At 50.7% G+C, this 16469-nt stretch overlaps 2 protein-coding genes across 4 annotated transcripts in view; one reads left to right on the top strand and one right to left on the bottom strand.

Annotated features, from left to right (window-relative positions):
• SAFB2 (scaffold attachment factor B2) overlaps positions 1–12603 on the bottom strand; it is a 36206-nt gene extending 23603 nt beyond the window's left edge. Inside the window, exons 1-6 of one of the 2 annotated variants that reach the window (XM_047835552.1) lie at positions 9802–10064; positions 8698–8785; positions 3547–3611; positions 3260–3463; positions 1323–1385; positions 361–388 (exon numbers count right to left, since the gene is read on the bottom strand). In XM_047835552.1, coding sequence (XP_047691508.1) covers positions 361–388; positions 1323–1385; positions 3260–3463; positions 3547–3611; positions 8698–8785; positions 9802–9987 — 634 coding nt within the window. In that variant the 5' untranslated portion in view covers positions 9988–10064. Of the gene's footprint in view, positions 1–360; positions 389–1322; positions 1386–3259; positions 3464–3546; positions 3612–8697; positions 8786–9801; positions 10065–12592 lie in introns of those variants that run through there. The other variant, XM_047835560.1, reaches the window with a different exon arrangement.
• Positions 10336–16469, top strand: part of SAFB (scaffold attachment factor B) — a 36888-nt gene continuing 30754 nt past the window's right edge. For both annotated transcript variants that reach the window (XM_047835522.1, XM_047835531.1), the window contains exons 1-2: positions 10336–10657; positions 13802–13886. In XM_047835522.1, coding sequence (XP_047691478.1) covers positions 10469–10657; positions 13802–13886 — 274 coding nt within the window. In that variant the 5' untranslated portion in view covers positions 10336–10468. The remainder of the gene's footprint in view (positions 10658–13801; positions 13887–16469) is intronic.

Consider the following 16469-nt stretch of genomic DNA (forward strand, 5'->3'; position numbering starts at 1 on the left):
TGCCTTAACTGTTATCACTCAGAAAGACTGGGGCAAAATATCACAAGATCTGTTTCATGTGTAGAAACACATGGAAGAATCACAGGGGGAAATTACTTAAAATGCCACTCTACGTGGTTAGAGAGATGAAAATAATCACTACATCTCACCAAATATATTTGACCTCCAGAAACCAGAACGGCACTTCCACAGATCTGGTGATACGAGTGGGTTTCCAATCTCTGATCCTCGTACGATCTGGATTGTCCACCATTAAAATAATTTACATGACCATACACAGCTTAGAATATATAGACAGCTTGAAAAACAAGAGTGGGAAAACTTTCAAACCATTAACTGTCGTGTTTCTCTTATCAGTACCTGGCTCCAAGAGAGGTTCTTCAATATCCTATTTTGAAAAAAGAAAAGAGAAAAAAATCCACAAGGCACTTAGAAACAGGGCAGATACCTTTCCCTGGCAGACACAGCTTCAATCAAGTGTGAATAAATGCCCGTTTCAAACGACTTTCTCCAGTGGTTCCAGTCAAGACACCGTGTTGCATTCTAGGATGATTTCCATGAGAACAAACCCATTTTGCTGGCTTCTTTCTCCCCAGCAAAGCCTGGCAGGCAGCAGTGACACTTGGCCTATTCGAATTCCCCGGGGAGGGTGTGGCCACCCCACCCAAGTCTGAGCTGACCGAAGGGCCTCTGGAGAGGGCAACAACTGCCACAGTGAGAGGTCACACAGTCGACTACTGCTTTATACATCATGCCAGATTTGAGTAAGATCTAGTTCTCTCCAAAGAAGCTGTTATTTATCACTGGAACCTGTCAACAAAACCATCTGTTTTCTCAAATCCTTTCCCTGGCTCCCCACTGTACTTAAGACAGCGGGCCAAATCTTTTCCCTGACCCCAGATGAGGGTAGTCAGGCCCACCAACGTCTGCAGTCTCACTCCTGCATCCTCCACCCCTACAACCAGCCATTCTCCCTTCGGGCCCAAAGTCCTCTTTCCCCTTTCTCTGGATTAAATCCTGACCTATGTGTCAGACCTCAGTTTGGGTTGGGCTCCTCCGGGAAGCCTTTCGGGAGTTTTTATTGCCTTCTCCCTGATGAACTTCTTTTCTTTTCTAGTTACTTTCTTTTTGGTTATTAACATGCCCCCAGGAGAATACAAAAAGCAAGACTGTAACTTGTTTGGCTTAACCTCTTACTCCAGGCACTTTGGCTCAAAATCAGTGTTCAAATCAATTTTTTACAGACGCACATCCTTTTTCACTATGGAATATTAAACACCCGCCTGATGTTTCCAACCACGCACAAGCAGGTGGTAACTTACCGGAGGTACTTTGAAGTCCAATGATGAAGCATCCAAAGTATTCTCGAAGCCCTCCCCATCCACCTGAAAGACAAAAATGGAAGACCGCTTAATGGAGACAAAGTTATGAAGGTCAAGGCCTATATACCTCACCAGTTGCTTTTTTAATGTTTATTTATTTTTGAGACAGAGAGAGACAGAGCGTGAGCAGGGAAGGGGCAGAGAAAGAGGGAGACATAGAATCTGAAGCAGGCTCCAGGCTCTGAGCTGTCAGCACAGCTCGCACTCATCAACTGATGAGATCATGACCTGAGCCACCCAGGCACCCCATACCTCACCAGTTTCTAAGTGACTTACATGTCTGTTTCCCTCTTAGCACCCGCCGCCACCTGCTAGTGCCACCGGGTAGTTCACCATTGGATTATTCAGTTTATCGTTGGCCTCCCTGCCTCCTCTGACAGGGTCTCACACAAGGTGGCTGCTGTCAGTGCTGGCCCACAAACATACAAAGTCATTTCCCAGGCAGTTTCTATTTACTGGTGGTCCACATACGTGACCCAGACATTTTTCCAGAGCAGAACTCAAAAGGAAAATGAAAAACTTCACACTTCTCCACTTTCCCTTGGTAACAATACCTTTAAAAACAACATCCACTGGGCGCTTTCTCCTAGGGGCTTTATTTGAAACATTTAACCAAACTGGTATCTTCTGTATTCAATTTGAAAACTTTTTTTTTTTTTTAAACAGGCTCCAGGCTCTGAGCCATCAGCCCAGAGCCTGACGCGGGGCTGGAACTCACGGACCGCGAGATCATGACCTGGCTGAAGTCGGACGCTTAACCGACTGCGCCACCCAGGCGCCCCCAATTTGAAAACTTTTTAACCTTAAGTGAAATACAAAAATACGCTTTCCCGAGTGTGCTTCCTTTTCCAGGTTTGAAGCTTATGACCTGGGTGATCTGATTAACCAAGAAGAAACCAAGTTCATGCTTGGAAATAATTAACACACAACAGGATCGCACTGAGAGAGGACAGCAAAACAGCTGCCCAATGGCACCCTAGGCGGAGATGCAGCGATATTTGGAGTTTGTGATTTTTGACCTTTACGGTTTAAGGTTTAAAGTTCAGTCTTACGAGGGTACTTTTTTTCCCAGTTTAAAGCGAGAACAGTTAAGGCGGGAGGGGGGGGGAAGGGAGGGGGACCCAACAAACACAAACAAAAAATACCAACCAAACTAAGAGGACGGAGTATGCCAAGGTGGTAAGCTAAAATGGCAATCAGTTTTAGGAAGGCCACCACAGAGAGGTCTCTGCCAAATACTAAAAGTTAAAGCTTGAGAAAGCAACACTGGTAACAAGATTAAAGCCCTCCCTTATGCACAAGGATATGAAAAGTGGTTTTCTTTAGGGGCGCCTGGGTGGCTCAGTTGGTTAAGTGTCCAACTCTTGGTTTTGGCTCAGGTCACGATCTCATAGTTTGTGTGATCGAGCCCCACGTGTGGAGCCTGCTTGGGATTCTCTCTCTCTGCCCTGCCCCAGTTTGTGCTCTCTCTCTCAAAAAACAAACAAAACAAAACAAAACCACCAACAGGACAATCCAAATGATGAACTTATGACCTGTTTTCTCATCATCCCACACATTTTTAAAACCTTTTTTCCAAAGGAAAATACTTTGACCAAGTACATCAGTCTTTTAAGACTTATGCGTAGAAAGTGCCTCCCGCCCATTTATCAAAATATTCCTCAGAATTCTAGAGAAGTTCTCCCGTAGTTAACATCAGACTTCTACGGAGTTTCAACGGATGTAACTTGCCACGAAGGTTTAGACACCGAGTTCAGCGTCTATGGTGGATGCGGTCTAATCAACCAGCAGGGTGTTCTTGCTCACGTGAGCAGCACGTGAGCACTGGGGAGCCTCGGGGCTACTGGCACATTCCACCGCGTCTTCAAGTTACCTACAGCGTGCTCTGTGAGCTGCGCGGGGAGCTCTCGCAGCTGTGCCGCCACATATTCTTTGCTGTCACACAGGGAACCAAGAATGCTGTCCGTGCCGTCCTCCCCAAAGTCGGGAGCGGTGCTGTTTTCAACTTCGCTCTCTTCCAGCACACCGACATCCATCACGTCCATATTCCGCAAGCTCTCTAAACCTGTCTCCATATCCTCCTGGAAAGAGAAGGAAACGCGTCAACGACCAGGGGGCTGGTGGTGGCGCTCCTGCTGGCATCTCCGCCTTCGATGCCACGTACCTGCCCATCTCTGGAATCTTCTTCCAGGCCGTTGTCTTCTGTGCCTTCTTCCTCCATCTTTTGTCCTAATTACAAAATAACCTTTCAGTTAGATTAACATTTAGGTTCTCACTTCCTAATTAGTTTATGCACGTTAACAGATTTCAACCTGGGTGAGGATACATCATAAGCAAACAGAAGAAGGACCCGTTTTCCCACGGTGTGGAATTTTGCTGCAACCGGGACGTGGAAATCGAGGATTTCTATACTATTGTCAAAGCATTTTGGTTTTGCACGAGATATCTAACTTTAAAAGACCTCAAAACCACTCCAAACTAAAAAAAACACCCCAAAAGAAAAACGAGCAAAGGATGAACGGGCATTTTCCAACAAACAGACACTTACAAATGCCAAGTCCACCTGGTGATCAAAGAGCTTCATCCCAAAATAACACTAGATTAAGCTGCTGCTTCTCCCACACATTCCACCCACGTCAGGCAGGCTGACCACCTCTCCTCATTCTCTGGCTCAGGAACTTTTCTTTGCAAGGTACAAAGGTAAAGGCTACCACAAAGTCAATGGTCGTCCTGGATCTTGTAAATGCAGAACTACTTAGGATTAATGCTAAATATTTCCAAGGGGGGCTGGAGGAGGAGGATGGAAACTTCTAGGCTTAGAAGAGAAGTAAAACCTTTGGGCTCCACCGTGGATCAAAAAGCCTTAAAATTGTACAAACCTTTTATTTTAGAAATTCCCTCTACAGGGGCATGTGCTAACACTAAAATGTCTGACAAAGAACAAAACCAAAAGTACCCTATCTAGAAATACACATAGCCCAAGCATTCGAAAGGGAAACACATCATGACAGTCTGTTCACTCGTGGGACACCAGTTGCTGTCAACAGGGGAAGTTGGGTGGAATTTGGCCATGACTGGAAACATTTTTGGTGTCACAACCGGGAGATGCTCCTGGCATCTAGTGGGTAGTGAGCAGGGATGCTGTTCAACCTAAGATAGTGCACAGGACGGAAAGAATTCCTTACCCCAAATTGTCAACAGTGCCAAGTTCGCAAAACACTGTGGCACACCACAAAGGTCTTTAAAAAAAAAAAAAAAAAAAAAAAATCACGCTTCTAAAGAATATTTAATACGTGAAAATGCCTATACAATAAAAAAAAAAAAAAAAAAAAGAAGAATCAGGTACAGTACGTCTACTTTTACTAAATAGCACATAGAGGTGCCTGGGTGGCTCAATCAGTTAAGTATCTGACTCTTGGTTTCTGCTTAGGTCATGATCTCACGGTTCCATGGGTTCAAGTCCCGCGTTGGGCTCCGTGCTGGCAGCATGGAGCCTGCCTGGGATTCTCTCTCTCTCTTCCCGCCGGCCCTCCCCCCCAACCCCCCATCACTAGCAGGCCTCTCAAAATAAACTTAAAAAAATAGCACGTACATGTTTGTATACATCCAAATGCAAAGACGTATTTACAGTACATACGTAAAAGTAACAAAGGCAGTCATCAACAGAGGTTCAAACACAGTGGTAGAATTAGAGATAAAATTTTACTTTCACGTGTATACGTTTTACATGTTCTAAGCTATCTAATACAGCTTCTAAAGTATCTAAACCCTTCCATAATTTTTTGAAATGAGAAAATTAAACAGAAGAAACCTCAATCTTTGAATACAGATCCAAGCAGTATGTAACCCCGCACGCGCCCTCCGGGCCACCGTTAACTCTCACTCAAAACGTGTAGCTTTATCACCTGTCAGGCACTGTGCTCTTTATATTATTAACACTCCCACGACACCAGCAGGTTTATTGGCTGCATCTGACAGCTGAGAACTTGGTTCGGTTCTTAAAGACTCAGCTGCACTGGTTCCCGTTATATGGGAATCCAGCACTCCCTTTCGCAACATGCGCTCTAAAAACGTTTGGCAGCCGGGACACCTGGGTGGCTCAGCTGGTTAAGCATCCGACTTCGGCTCAGATCATGATCCCACAGTTCGCGAGTTCGAGCCCCGCGTCGGGCTCTGTGGCGACAGCTCGGAGTCTGGAGCCTGCTTCAGGTTCTGTGTCTCCCTCTTTCTATCCTTCCCCTGCTCGTGCTGTTTCTCAAAAAAGGAATAAACGTCAAAATAAAATTTTTTTTTAATGTTTGGTGGCTGCACCCACTTTCAGGACCTCTAACTAGTAGCCTGCTGTACCCACAAAGGACGGAAACAGGACAGATGCAGACCGAGAAAAGCCCTCCCTAAAGGCCAACAGAACGACAAAAGCTGGGCAGGGGCCACGCCCCAATTCCAAGGGTCTGGTTTCAGCAACTAAAAGCTGAAGGGGTGGCGGACAAAGATGCTAGAAAACCTAATTCAGAACGGTAATCTTTCAAAATCACATCCACAAGCTTCAAAAACTTGCCTGTCTAAAGTCTAGCTACTTTTCACTTTGATGTAACCTTTGAAGATCTAATTTCAGCCAAGACACAAGAGGGTCTGGCACTTCATACCAACACCCACATGTGCAGACACCTGCAAAGAGCATGCCAGCTGAACAACTTGCAGGAGCTGCCCTCGGCCCCAGGACCCTTCTGGTGACTTCTCAGAAAAACAAAGGGGAAGGGACCGGTGCCCCTCCAATTCCAGCTACGGTTGTACTAGTATAAACGTTTCTTTATACCAGCAGAAATAAAGACCACCAAAGCTTTTTTTTTTTTTTGACAAAATGGTAAGTCCAAGCAGTTTTAATGTCACCTAAACTGCAACCCACATGTTCAGACACGCACTGGAAGCACTCAGCCACGATCTGGTTTGTCTAACAATGCAAAGATCCCTGTTAAGAGCCAAGAACATTTTTGACTCGTAAGCCTCGAACCTCCCAAGTTTTAAATGAGCACCTACATTAAGAACTTTCAGGGGCGCCTAGGTGGCGCAGTCGGTTAAGCGTCCGACTTCAGCCAGGTCACGATCTCGCGGTCCGTGAGTTCGAGCCCCGCGTCGGGCTCTGGGCTGATGGCTCAGAGCCTGGAGCCTGTTTCCGATTCTGTGTCTCCCTCTCTCTCTGCCCCTCCCCCGTTCATGCTCTGTCTCTCTCTGTCCCAAAAATAAATAAACGTTGAAGAACTTTCAGACACAACTTCTAACAGATACAGGGCTCTCAATCTGCATTCTCTTGACTAATCAGTATAGATACCAGACCATTACAAGAGCAGTAACAACACGTTAATGTTTTAAAATTCAGCTTAAATGGAAATCCCTAAGGCAACCTAACTCAGAAGTTTAACCTTTCAAAACACACAAAGTTTTTAAACAGATGAGTCATGCAAAAGCCCTTCTAGAACAGCCCTTCTAAGAAGTAAACTGAAGTGACTGAAAACGCTGCAAATTACTTTCTCCTTTTGTAAGCGGGTGTGCTCCACTGCCTAAATTTAACTCTTTTTCAGATGAACAGGGTATAGCCCACAGTGAGAATTCTTGCGGTGGCACCTTTCAAGAAAATAACCCACATCACACGCAAGTTCCAAAATCAGATTGTCCTTATCCATACAAAAACTGAGAACGAAAACCAATCACGGTAACAAGATTTCAAAGCTTTGTGGAACTAAATACTTCCAGAAACAGCTGGTCCCATCCACGAAAAGAAATGAACCACTGACAGATGTCACAAACTAGAAGACTCTTGGAAACACCCTCAATGAAAGAAGCTAGGCACAAAAGGCCACGTATTGTGCGATCCTATTTACGTGGAACAGAACAATTACACACTTCCGGCAGGGGAGGGGGGCAGGGAATGGGGAGCAAATGCTAACAGGCACAAAGACTTCTACATAGGGTGATGGAAACGTTCTAGAATCACGTAGCAGTGATACAGCCTTATGAATATACTAAGAAGTAACGAATTGTGCACTGTAAACAGGTGAGTTTTATAGTATTTGAATCACGTGTCAAAAAAAAAAAAAGGGAGAGAGAGAGAGAAAAAAATATCTGACTGCTGAGCACCTGGCAAGCTCGGTCCACGGAGCATGTGACTCTTGACCTCAGGGGTTTTACGCTGGGTGCAGAGATTGCTTAAAAATAAAGTCTTAAAGCGAACAAGAAACAACTCACTAGCGGAAAATAGGCTGGGTGTAAACGCTCCCAACAATCTATTTTGGACCCTTTGAGCAGCTGGGTTCTATTTAGTCTCCTGCTGGTGTCCTTTCCCTCGGTTTAAAGCCTAGTTGGGGCGCCCGGGTGGCTAAGTTGATTAAGCATCCAACTTCAGCTCAGGTCATGATCTCATGGTTCATGAGTTCGAGCCCCACGTCGGGCTCTGGGCTGACAGCTCGGAGCCTGGAACCTGCTTCTGATTCTGTGTCTCCCTCTCTCTCTGCCCCTCCCCCGTTCATGCTCTGTCTCTCTCTGTCTCAAAAATAAATAAACGTTAAAAAAATATTTAACTCGAAGCGTCTGGGTGGTGCAGTCGGTTAAGCGTCCGACTTCAGCCAGGTCACGATCTCGCTGTCTGTGAGTTCGAGCCCCGCGTCAGGCTCTGGGCTGATGGCTCAGAGCCTGGAGCCTGTTTCCGATTCTGTGTCTCCCTCTCTCTCTGCCCCTCCCCCGTTCATGCTCTGTCTCTCTGTGTCTCAAAAATAAATAAACGTTAAAAAAATATTTAACTCGAAGCGCCTGGGTGGCGCAGTCGGTTAAGCGTCCGACTTCAGCTCAGGTCATGATCTCACGGTCTGTGAGTTCGAGCCCCGCGTCAGGCTCTGGGCTGACTGCTCAGAGCCTGGAGCCTGTTTCCGATTCTGTGTCTCCCTCTCTCTCTGACCCTCCCCCGTCCATGCTCTGTCTCCCTCTGTCCCAAAAATAAATAAAAAACGTTGAAAAAGCCTAGTTTTTGAACCGAGGAGGAAGCCACAGCAGGTTTAAGAGCGGGCCTTACCCTAATTCAGCATAAATCCCAACGACAAGAGCCCAGGTGTCCTACTTAGTACCCGCAAAGTCTCTTTCGTCTTCCCAGAACTACTCGCAAGGTGATGAAAACAAAAAGCAAGCGGAATCGTCAGACGGGAACCACCAAAGCCCCCCTCCCGGCCCTCGGACAGAAGCGGACAGAAGCGGTGCGGCAAGACCAGTTCCGCTAGCAGGTTCTCTGAGCACCGGGCCTCAGGCGGCAACAAGCACAAGCCGCTACCTTTGACGCATCTCTTTGCCGTCTTCTTGCTGGTGGCTTCCAGCGCGATGCCAAGTTCATCGGGATCCTGCCCTTCTTCCTTAACCGCCTGTGAAGGAGAGATAAAATTGAACAAAGTTGAGGAGCGCGGCAGGGCTCGCCTTGTTCTCTGTAACGCCTCCCCCGCCCACAAAGTCAAAGCCTTGCTCGCACAGAGCCACGCGGGTTCTGCTACCTGAGCCGCAAGGCTTGTGCGTCTGGGTCCTCGCTGGGTCCGAAGCACAGGGGGATGTGCGAGCGGGGGTCAATGACGGTTCTAAACGGGCCCTAAAAATCGCCCTACCTTCCGCTTTAGGGTAACCAGCAGCGACCCTGCGCCAGACGCACCTTCGGCAAAAGTCTGAGTGGCGTTCGACAAGGGGGGGACTGGGGGAGGGGGCTGGACAGGACTGGGATCTCGATGGTACACTCAAGTCCTGCAAGGAGCCTGTTCTGGTTGGGGAGACGCCCCCCCCCCCCCACCAATACTCGGGGTTGGGATAAACGCGGGCGGGGGCGGCGCATCAACGCACAAGCGGGGAGACGGAGCAACACCTTACAAAGGATGTTGGGGAAACATCTCAAGCAAACCGAGAAAGACGCCAAGGCGCCCGCCAGCCAGAGGACGACCCTGGAAGAAGAGCCATCGAGCGCAAGACCTACGAGCGAAGACCCTGGAGTAGGAACCAGCACAGCTCCCTCTCCTGCAACATCTCAAAGGCTCCTCAGTCATCCGTTCTCCAGGAGGGGAAACTGAGGCGCAAGGGAGAAGGAGGCGCCGACCCAAGGTCACAGAACCAAGTCTCCAACCGGGGCCCGGAGCAAGTCCAGGGGCCAGTCGGGGGCTATCAAGACGCGCTTTCGGCACTCGAGGGCACTGGTTGCGAGGAGGATCAAAGGCGAGACACCGAGAGGGGCGGTGACGGACCAAGGTCACACAGCCGGGCCCCCTGGTCCCCGCGAGCCCGGGCCGGGGTCCGAACCAAGGGGGGAGTGGAGGAAGGAGGTCCGGGAACCGCGGTGACAGGCCCGCGCGGGGGCGTGCCCCGACCTCCTGCTCCACCCCGGGACGTCGAGCCGCCTCACCTTCTTGAGCCGCTCCATCAGGACGCTCTTGTTGCCGCCCGTGTCCAGGTTCCGCTTCTTCAGCTCCGCCCGCAGGTCGATCACCCGCAGGTCGCTCAGCCGCCGCGTCCCAGCCTCCGAGGCACCCGACCCCACAGCGGCTGTGCCAGAACCCGACTCGCCGGAGCCTGCCAGAGTCTCCGCCATCCCAGGTTCCGCGTCCCCGCCACCTCCTTCCCACACCGCCGGCGGCTGTAGCGGCTCTGAGCACAAAATGGCGCCGCCTAAGAGGAAAACGCACTCGCTTTCTCCCGCCCCGCTTTCCGGCCGCGCATGCGTGCCACACATGCCAGCCTTATTAGCAGCACGCGCGCTCGCGCGTCGACCAACCGCACGTTCCCCACCACAACGCGCAGGCGCCGTAACTGCAGCACGCATGTGTCGCGGCCGTCCGCGGCGGGAGGCCGGCGAGCTGCAACGCGCCTGCGCCCAGCCCGGCGAGCGCTCACCACGCATGTGCAGACGCGACCGGCAGCGTCGGCTCCGCGCCGGGTGCGCTTGCGCAGAAGCCAGGCGCGCCAGGGCGGCTGGAGCGGTTCCCTCGCAGGCGGCGCCATTTTGTGCTAGGAGCCGAGATAAAACCGGCCCGGTTCTGTGTGAAGTGGGCGGCGGAGCCAGGGTCCCTGGAATGGCGGAGACTCTCTCAGGCCTAGGCGATTCGGGTGCGGCGGGCGCAGCGGCTCTGAGCTCTGCCTCGTCCGAGACCGGGACGCGGCGCCTCAGCGACCTGCGGGTAATCGATCTGCGGGCGGAGCTGAGGAAACGGAATCTGGACTCGAGCGGCAATAAGAGCGTTTTGATGGAGCGGCTCAAAAAGGTGGAGCTGGGGCCCTGGGGGCGGCAGGAGGTGGCGGGCGTGGGGGTCCTCGCGGCCGCGACCGGAGTCCCCTGGTCTCTGGGTCCGCCTCCGGCCCTTCTCGGGGCCTGCGCCTGGCCTGGCGCCGCGGGCTTCTCCCCGGCTCCTCCGAGGCCTCAGCGGGAGCGCCCAGCCCCAGCGGGTCCTGGGTGCGAAGCGCAGCGCCGCTCAGGAGGGAGAAGGAAACCTCGGCGCGACCCGGGGACGGCGCCGCGGCCTTGCGGCGGCGGGCGGCGGGGCACCTAGGCCGAGGGCCCCTGTTTTCCGCACCAGCCGCTGCGCGGAGGGCCTTCCTCTCGTTGTCCCGTCGCAGCCGGCGAAAATGACAGGAAGTCCGGGCCCCCTCTTTTCCCGGGCGAGGTCGGGGGACTCGGCCAAGGTCACACGGCCGCGGAGACGAGGCGGCGGGACTGGAACCCGCGCCGGCCGCCGGGCGTTCTCCGAAGATGGAGATGCGCCTTGACCCGTGAGGGCCGACGCGCCTCGACTAGAGGGCTAATCCCCAAAGGCGTGCCAAGAGCGCTTCCAAACGCTTGGGGGGAAAAAAAAAAAAAAAGGCAAAAAGCGGTTTATGGGCTTGCCAGCCGCAGGTCCAGAAAATCCCGGGGGAGGGAGGGCAGCGTTTACTGTGGCGGCCGGGGCCGTAGGTAGAGACGGTGGCCGGAGGAGCGCGGAGACCGCGTCAGGCCTTCACCCGGACGCGGGCAGCGTGGGGGCTCCCGTCCGGGCGTCTGGACGCCGGGCTCCGCGGCCGGGTCGCGGGTGTGGAAGCCCGCGGACGCTCCCCGAGCCTGTGTGTCCCCGGACAGAAGGGACGGTGGCGCCCTCGCGGTCGGCTCAGCCGAGGTCGCGCGAACCGGGCTTGGCACGGTGCCTGTGGCACGAGAAGGGGCGGCGGTGGGCCCAGCTCACTCTGCCCCCCGCCCCCCGCCCGGTGCGGCTTGTTTGCAGAGGCGGGACTGTCGCGACCCCCACCGTGAGGAGCCCCGAGGGGCCGGCGCGGAAAGCACGCGTGAGCTACACGTCTGGGCCCTTCGGTTCCCCTTCCCGCGCGTTGGCGCTTGGCCTCTTTGCCTTTTCCCGTCCGCCCGGCATTATCCGGGGCCGTCTCCCGGGGAATCGGGGCCTCCCCGGCCGGCGGCCCCTGCAGGCGACGTGATTTGTGACTCTGTCCCCTCTCCTGGCTCCCAGACAGTCGGGTGTCACGGCTCTGTTTGTTACTGACCACCGTTCAGAGGAAGCAGGGCCGGGGGGGGGGGGGGGGGGGGTTCCTATTTTCCCAACGAGGAAGCTCGGACTTGAGAACCAGCAGTCGATTAGCTCAGAGTCGGCTGGGCCTTTCTCGCTGGAGCTGGTGTGTTTCTCTCGCCATGGATACCGACCTCCTTTGTTCAAGATTCGGCGGAGCCCGTCAGCCGAGACGTGTACCTTGACCGAAGTGCCCGCAGGCCGAGGGTTGGCACCTGGGGAGTTGGGGTCGGCTTGCTTAGCCGCCGGGGCCCCCCGTCGGCAGGGGCAAATCGGGGCCTCTATCCTTTTTTCACCCCAGACGGGCTGCAAGGCTGATAGGATGGCGTTGAGCCTTCCTGTCACGTTGGTGGCTGAGACCGGTGGGTGTGGGACTTCGGGGACCCTCCCGCACCGTCCTCCCTGAGCCGTCTTTGCTTCCTCCTCTGCCCCTTCGTTTTCTCAGGGATGCGGTGATCGTGCAGAAACGCCATCCGCGTTTGTGTTCGTCCGCTCCCCTGCCCCAGCGAGTCTGGAACTACTGCTCCTCCTTTTCTTCTGTGTTTTTACCACCTAGTGTCCCTTCTCCAGTCATTTTTCCAGGAAGGAAATGAGGAAGAGGCGGAGGGAGCACAAAGAGTGTAGTTCGCCGAGCTCTGTAAGGATGACTCAGAGCCCACAGTGCCCCTAGAGATGGTCCCGTAAACACGGCACCCAGGGGAGGCGTACAGAGGGGCAGAACGGTACACCTTCTGTCCGGGGGCAGTTCTCTGTTCCCCCTGCGGGATTCCAGAATCCTCTGTGGCCAGGAAGAACACGGGGGACTTCTGGTTGTGCTTTCCTGGGTCCCAGAGCGGAACTTCCACTTCTTCCTCCTTGCTCTGGCTTCGGAGAGAAGGGAGAGACTTTCTTTGCTCCTGGTATGGACTAGATGGGGAAGCTCCTAAGACCCATTTCAAGTTCAGCCTTCCACGCTGGAAAACTCCTTCCAACCTGGAATGCCTGAAACCACCGACAAATGAAACACAGCGTTTGCAGCGGGTTTAAATAGAACTCGTGCTCACAGGAGAGAATAGCACCGAGAGACAGGGTTCTCGGCAAAGCCGGAAAGCACAGCCCAGCGTCCGTGGAGGTCATCAGCGACCTGCCCAGTACCAGTTTGCCGAGTGCCTCCTCGGTGCTGGGCATATTGTGCCCATATTGTGCGTGTGGGCTGTTCAAGTGAAGGACAGGCTCTCAGGATGGGAGGTCCGGCTTGCCAGGAGAGCCTGATAATTCTGTATCCTTTCAGGTGGGTCCCCTAGCGGTTAAGAGCGAGACCTTTGGAGTCAGTCATAGGTGTGGGTGACCTGATGAGGTAATACGTCTCAGTCCAGTCTTGTGCCGCACACGCTATGATCTCAGCCCGTGAGCGTTAGTACGTAGTCTGTCCAGACAGTGCTAAGTGTAGGCACGGCATGGAGAGGGGGTCACAGAGGGTCAACAGCACATTGCCGGGTGAAGTCGTAGGAAATGGAAGAGAGTGCTTTTCCCTTTTCGAGTTCTTCTTGGTCCAGGAATAGAATAAACTAGGTTGTGGTGATGATAGTGTTAAAACAGCTGATTGTTGAGCGCTTGATTTACACAGATGATAGAGTTGTCGGGATGACCTTCTAGGGTGAATTATTAGCCTCACGTTCCAGAGTGAACTATTCAGAGTGAGTAAACGTGCCTTAATCCATACAGCTAAGGACTGGAGTCTGACTCCAGAGTCATTGTTCCAACATAGAGCTAGACCACAGAGGAGTTGGGGGGCAGCCCTTTCCTGAAGTCTCCATGAAAGTCAAGTCTGCATGTTGCCTTTTTTGGTTAACTTTTTCTTTTTAACCTTCCCTTTAGGCAATTGAAGATGAAGGGGGTAATCCTGATGAAATTGAAATTACCTCTGAGGGAAACAAGAAGACGTCAAAGAGATCCAGCAAAGGTATTGAGAATCTTATAAGCACTGCTAACTTTAGGAGCTCTCTTCACAATTACTTTCTCTGCTAATGTGCCTGCCTGCTTACTTGGCTGTGTTTGGGGCCTGTGGACTGCCCTGTGACTCCAGAGGGCCTGGAATGAAGCTTTGCGTTTCCAGTAAGATTCTTCTAGTATATTTTGTTTCTCTAGTATTTAGGAACTCAGAGCGGGAAGGGTATTTACGTATTTGTTCATTTTACTCTGTAGGTTTCTCAGCAGCTCTTGTTTGTCCAGACTCTTAACCTTCTTCTTTACATAGAGAGTATTTAGGACTGCTTGGGTCTCCTATTTCTCTGACTTGCAAAACATAACTTCTTTTTTAAGTACCACCTGACCAAAACAAGGCTCATCACTCTTACAGCATTGCTTTCAAAATTGCCTACTGCAGAAATGCCACATTGCATGTGGCATTAATGATCTTCACTATCTCAACCAAATCTCTCTTTCTTTCTTCACCCCTACCACCTTCCTCTACTACATCCTGGACTTTAGTCAGGCCCCAGACATGTTTCCTTTCTTGAACCTCTTTGCCTGAATTTACGTGTTGCACCTCCCCTTTTTCCCCCTCTGTCTGCATTCAAGTCTTTGTCCATCAACAGATAACTGTGATCCCATCGGCAACAGCTCTTCCCTCCTTAGCTCTTCTACAGTGCGATGACCTGCCTCCTTATACTTTGCTTTAATGCTTATGTCACCTTGTCAGTGTTGAGATTGTGGAGGGCAAGGGCTCTATCTTCCTTGTCTTTCTTTTTCTTCAGTATTCACTCAGTAATTTAATTCAGTAACATTCAGCTACTCTTTTAAGAAAGAATCCACTAAAACTGAGCATTTGAACTGTTCTGAAAGTTCTGTTGATAATTGGTGGCTTTGTTGCTCAAGCCCAAAAACAAAATGAAATCTTTATATTGTCTGGCCAGTGGTGAAGAATTGGGTTTGAAATGTCTAAGACCAATGTCAGTCCCACTGTGTGGTGTGAGCTCTTGGAGAAAAGCAGCCAGGTGACTTGACTTTGGAATGAAGTCACTTCTGTGGTCTATAGTACATTGTGCATTTTTGGCTTTGTCCAAGTAAATGTCTTTGCCAGGGCAAAGAGTACTGGAAAATCACAGAAAGATGGTCACCCTGGAGGGAAATAGAGCCTGTTGGATCTCTTTTTCTTTTTGATTCGAAAAAGAAGAAAGAAAGAAAGGAAGTAAAGTATTCTAAGTGGGTATTTTGTTTTTGATGTTTTTTAACCTTTTTTTTTTTTTTTAAACATTTATTCAGTTTTGAGAGATGGAGAGAGACAGAGCTTGAGTGGGGAAGGGGCAGAGAGAGAGGGAGACACAAAATCCAAAGCAGGCTCCAGGCTTTGAGCTGTCAGCACAGAGCCGGATGCGGGGCTTGAACTCAGGAACCGTGAGATCATGACCTGAGCCAAAGTCGGATGCCTAACCGACTGAGCCACCCAGGCACCCCAGTTTTTGTTTTTTAAACACAGGCATGTATTAAGTAAAATGTAGAAGTTCCTTTTTTCCCAGTTATTAGAAGGTTGGGGATACTTTCCTGGACTTTCCTGTGTATATGCAGTCTTTAAAAAAATGCACAAAGACACGTATACAGCTGTACAAATATATTTTTCTCTTTAAGAAAATAGGTCTGGGACACCTGGGTGGCTCAGTCAGTTAAACGTCCAACTTTGGCTTAGGTCGTGATATCCCAGCTTGTGGGTTTAAGCCCCATGTCAGGCTCTGTGCTGGCAGCTCAGAGCCTGGAGCCTGCTTCAGGTTCTGTGTCTCTTGCTCTCTACTGCTCCCCCACTAGTGTTCTCTCTCCTTTCAAAAATAAACTTGGGGGGGGGGGGAACCAGAAAATAGGTCTTAATTTACAAAATATTTTGTGGGTTGCTTCTTTCACTTACCATTTTACGGGCATTCTGGTGATTACAGGTAAAAAGACCTGATTTCTTAAATAGCTTAATAGTAATGTTTCATATCAACATTCCACAACTTAGCTCATCAGTTTATTACTAGACTGTTGAGATTTTTTTTTCCAGTTTTTACTTGGTATTTTCAGTGATCTTTGCTGCCATGAATCAGAAATATCTTTGTGTATTTAAGGGAATATCTTTTTTGGTAACTTTTAATAGAAGAAGAATTGGGGGGTTAAGATATGTGCCTTTTATTTTAAAATAGCTACTGACAAATGGGGGCCCCTGGGTGGCTCAGTCGGTTAAGCGGCCGACTTCAGCTGAGATCATGATCTCGTGGTCTGTGGGTTCAAGCCCTGTGTCAAGCTCTATGTTGGCAGTTCAGAGCCCGGAGCCTGCTTCGGATTCTGTGTCTCCCTCTCTCTCTGCCCCTCCCCTGCTTGCTGTCTGTGTCTGTCTCTCTTTCTCTCTTTCTCAAATAATAAGCATTAAAAAAAAAAAAGCTACTGACAAATGGCTCTTCAACAGGCTATACTGTTTAATATCCCTACCAACCACAGGGAGGGGGAGTGTCTATTTAAATTCTCCCTCAATGTTGAATGGTATGTATTTTTTTTAAATGTTGTCTCTTACGTAGAA

This window comes from Prionailurus viverrinus, chromosome A2 (genome assembly GCF_022837055.1).
Source record: "Prionailurus viverrinus isolate Anna chromosome A2, UM_Priviv_1.0, whole genome shotgun sequence".
NCBI classification, from domain to species: domain Eukaryota; kingdom Metazoa; phylum Chordata; class Mammalia; order Carnivora; family Felidae; genus Prionailurus; species Prionailurus viverrinus.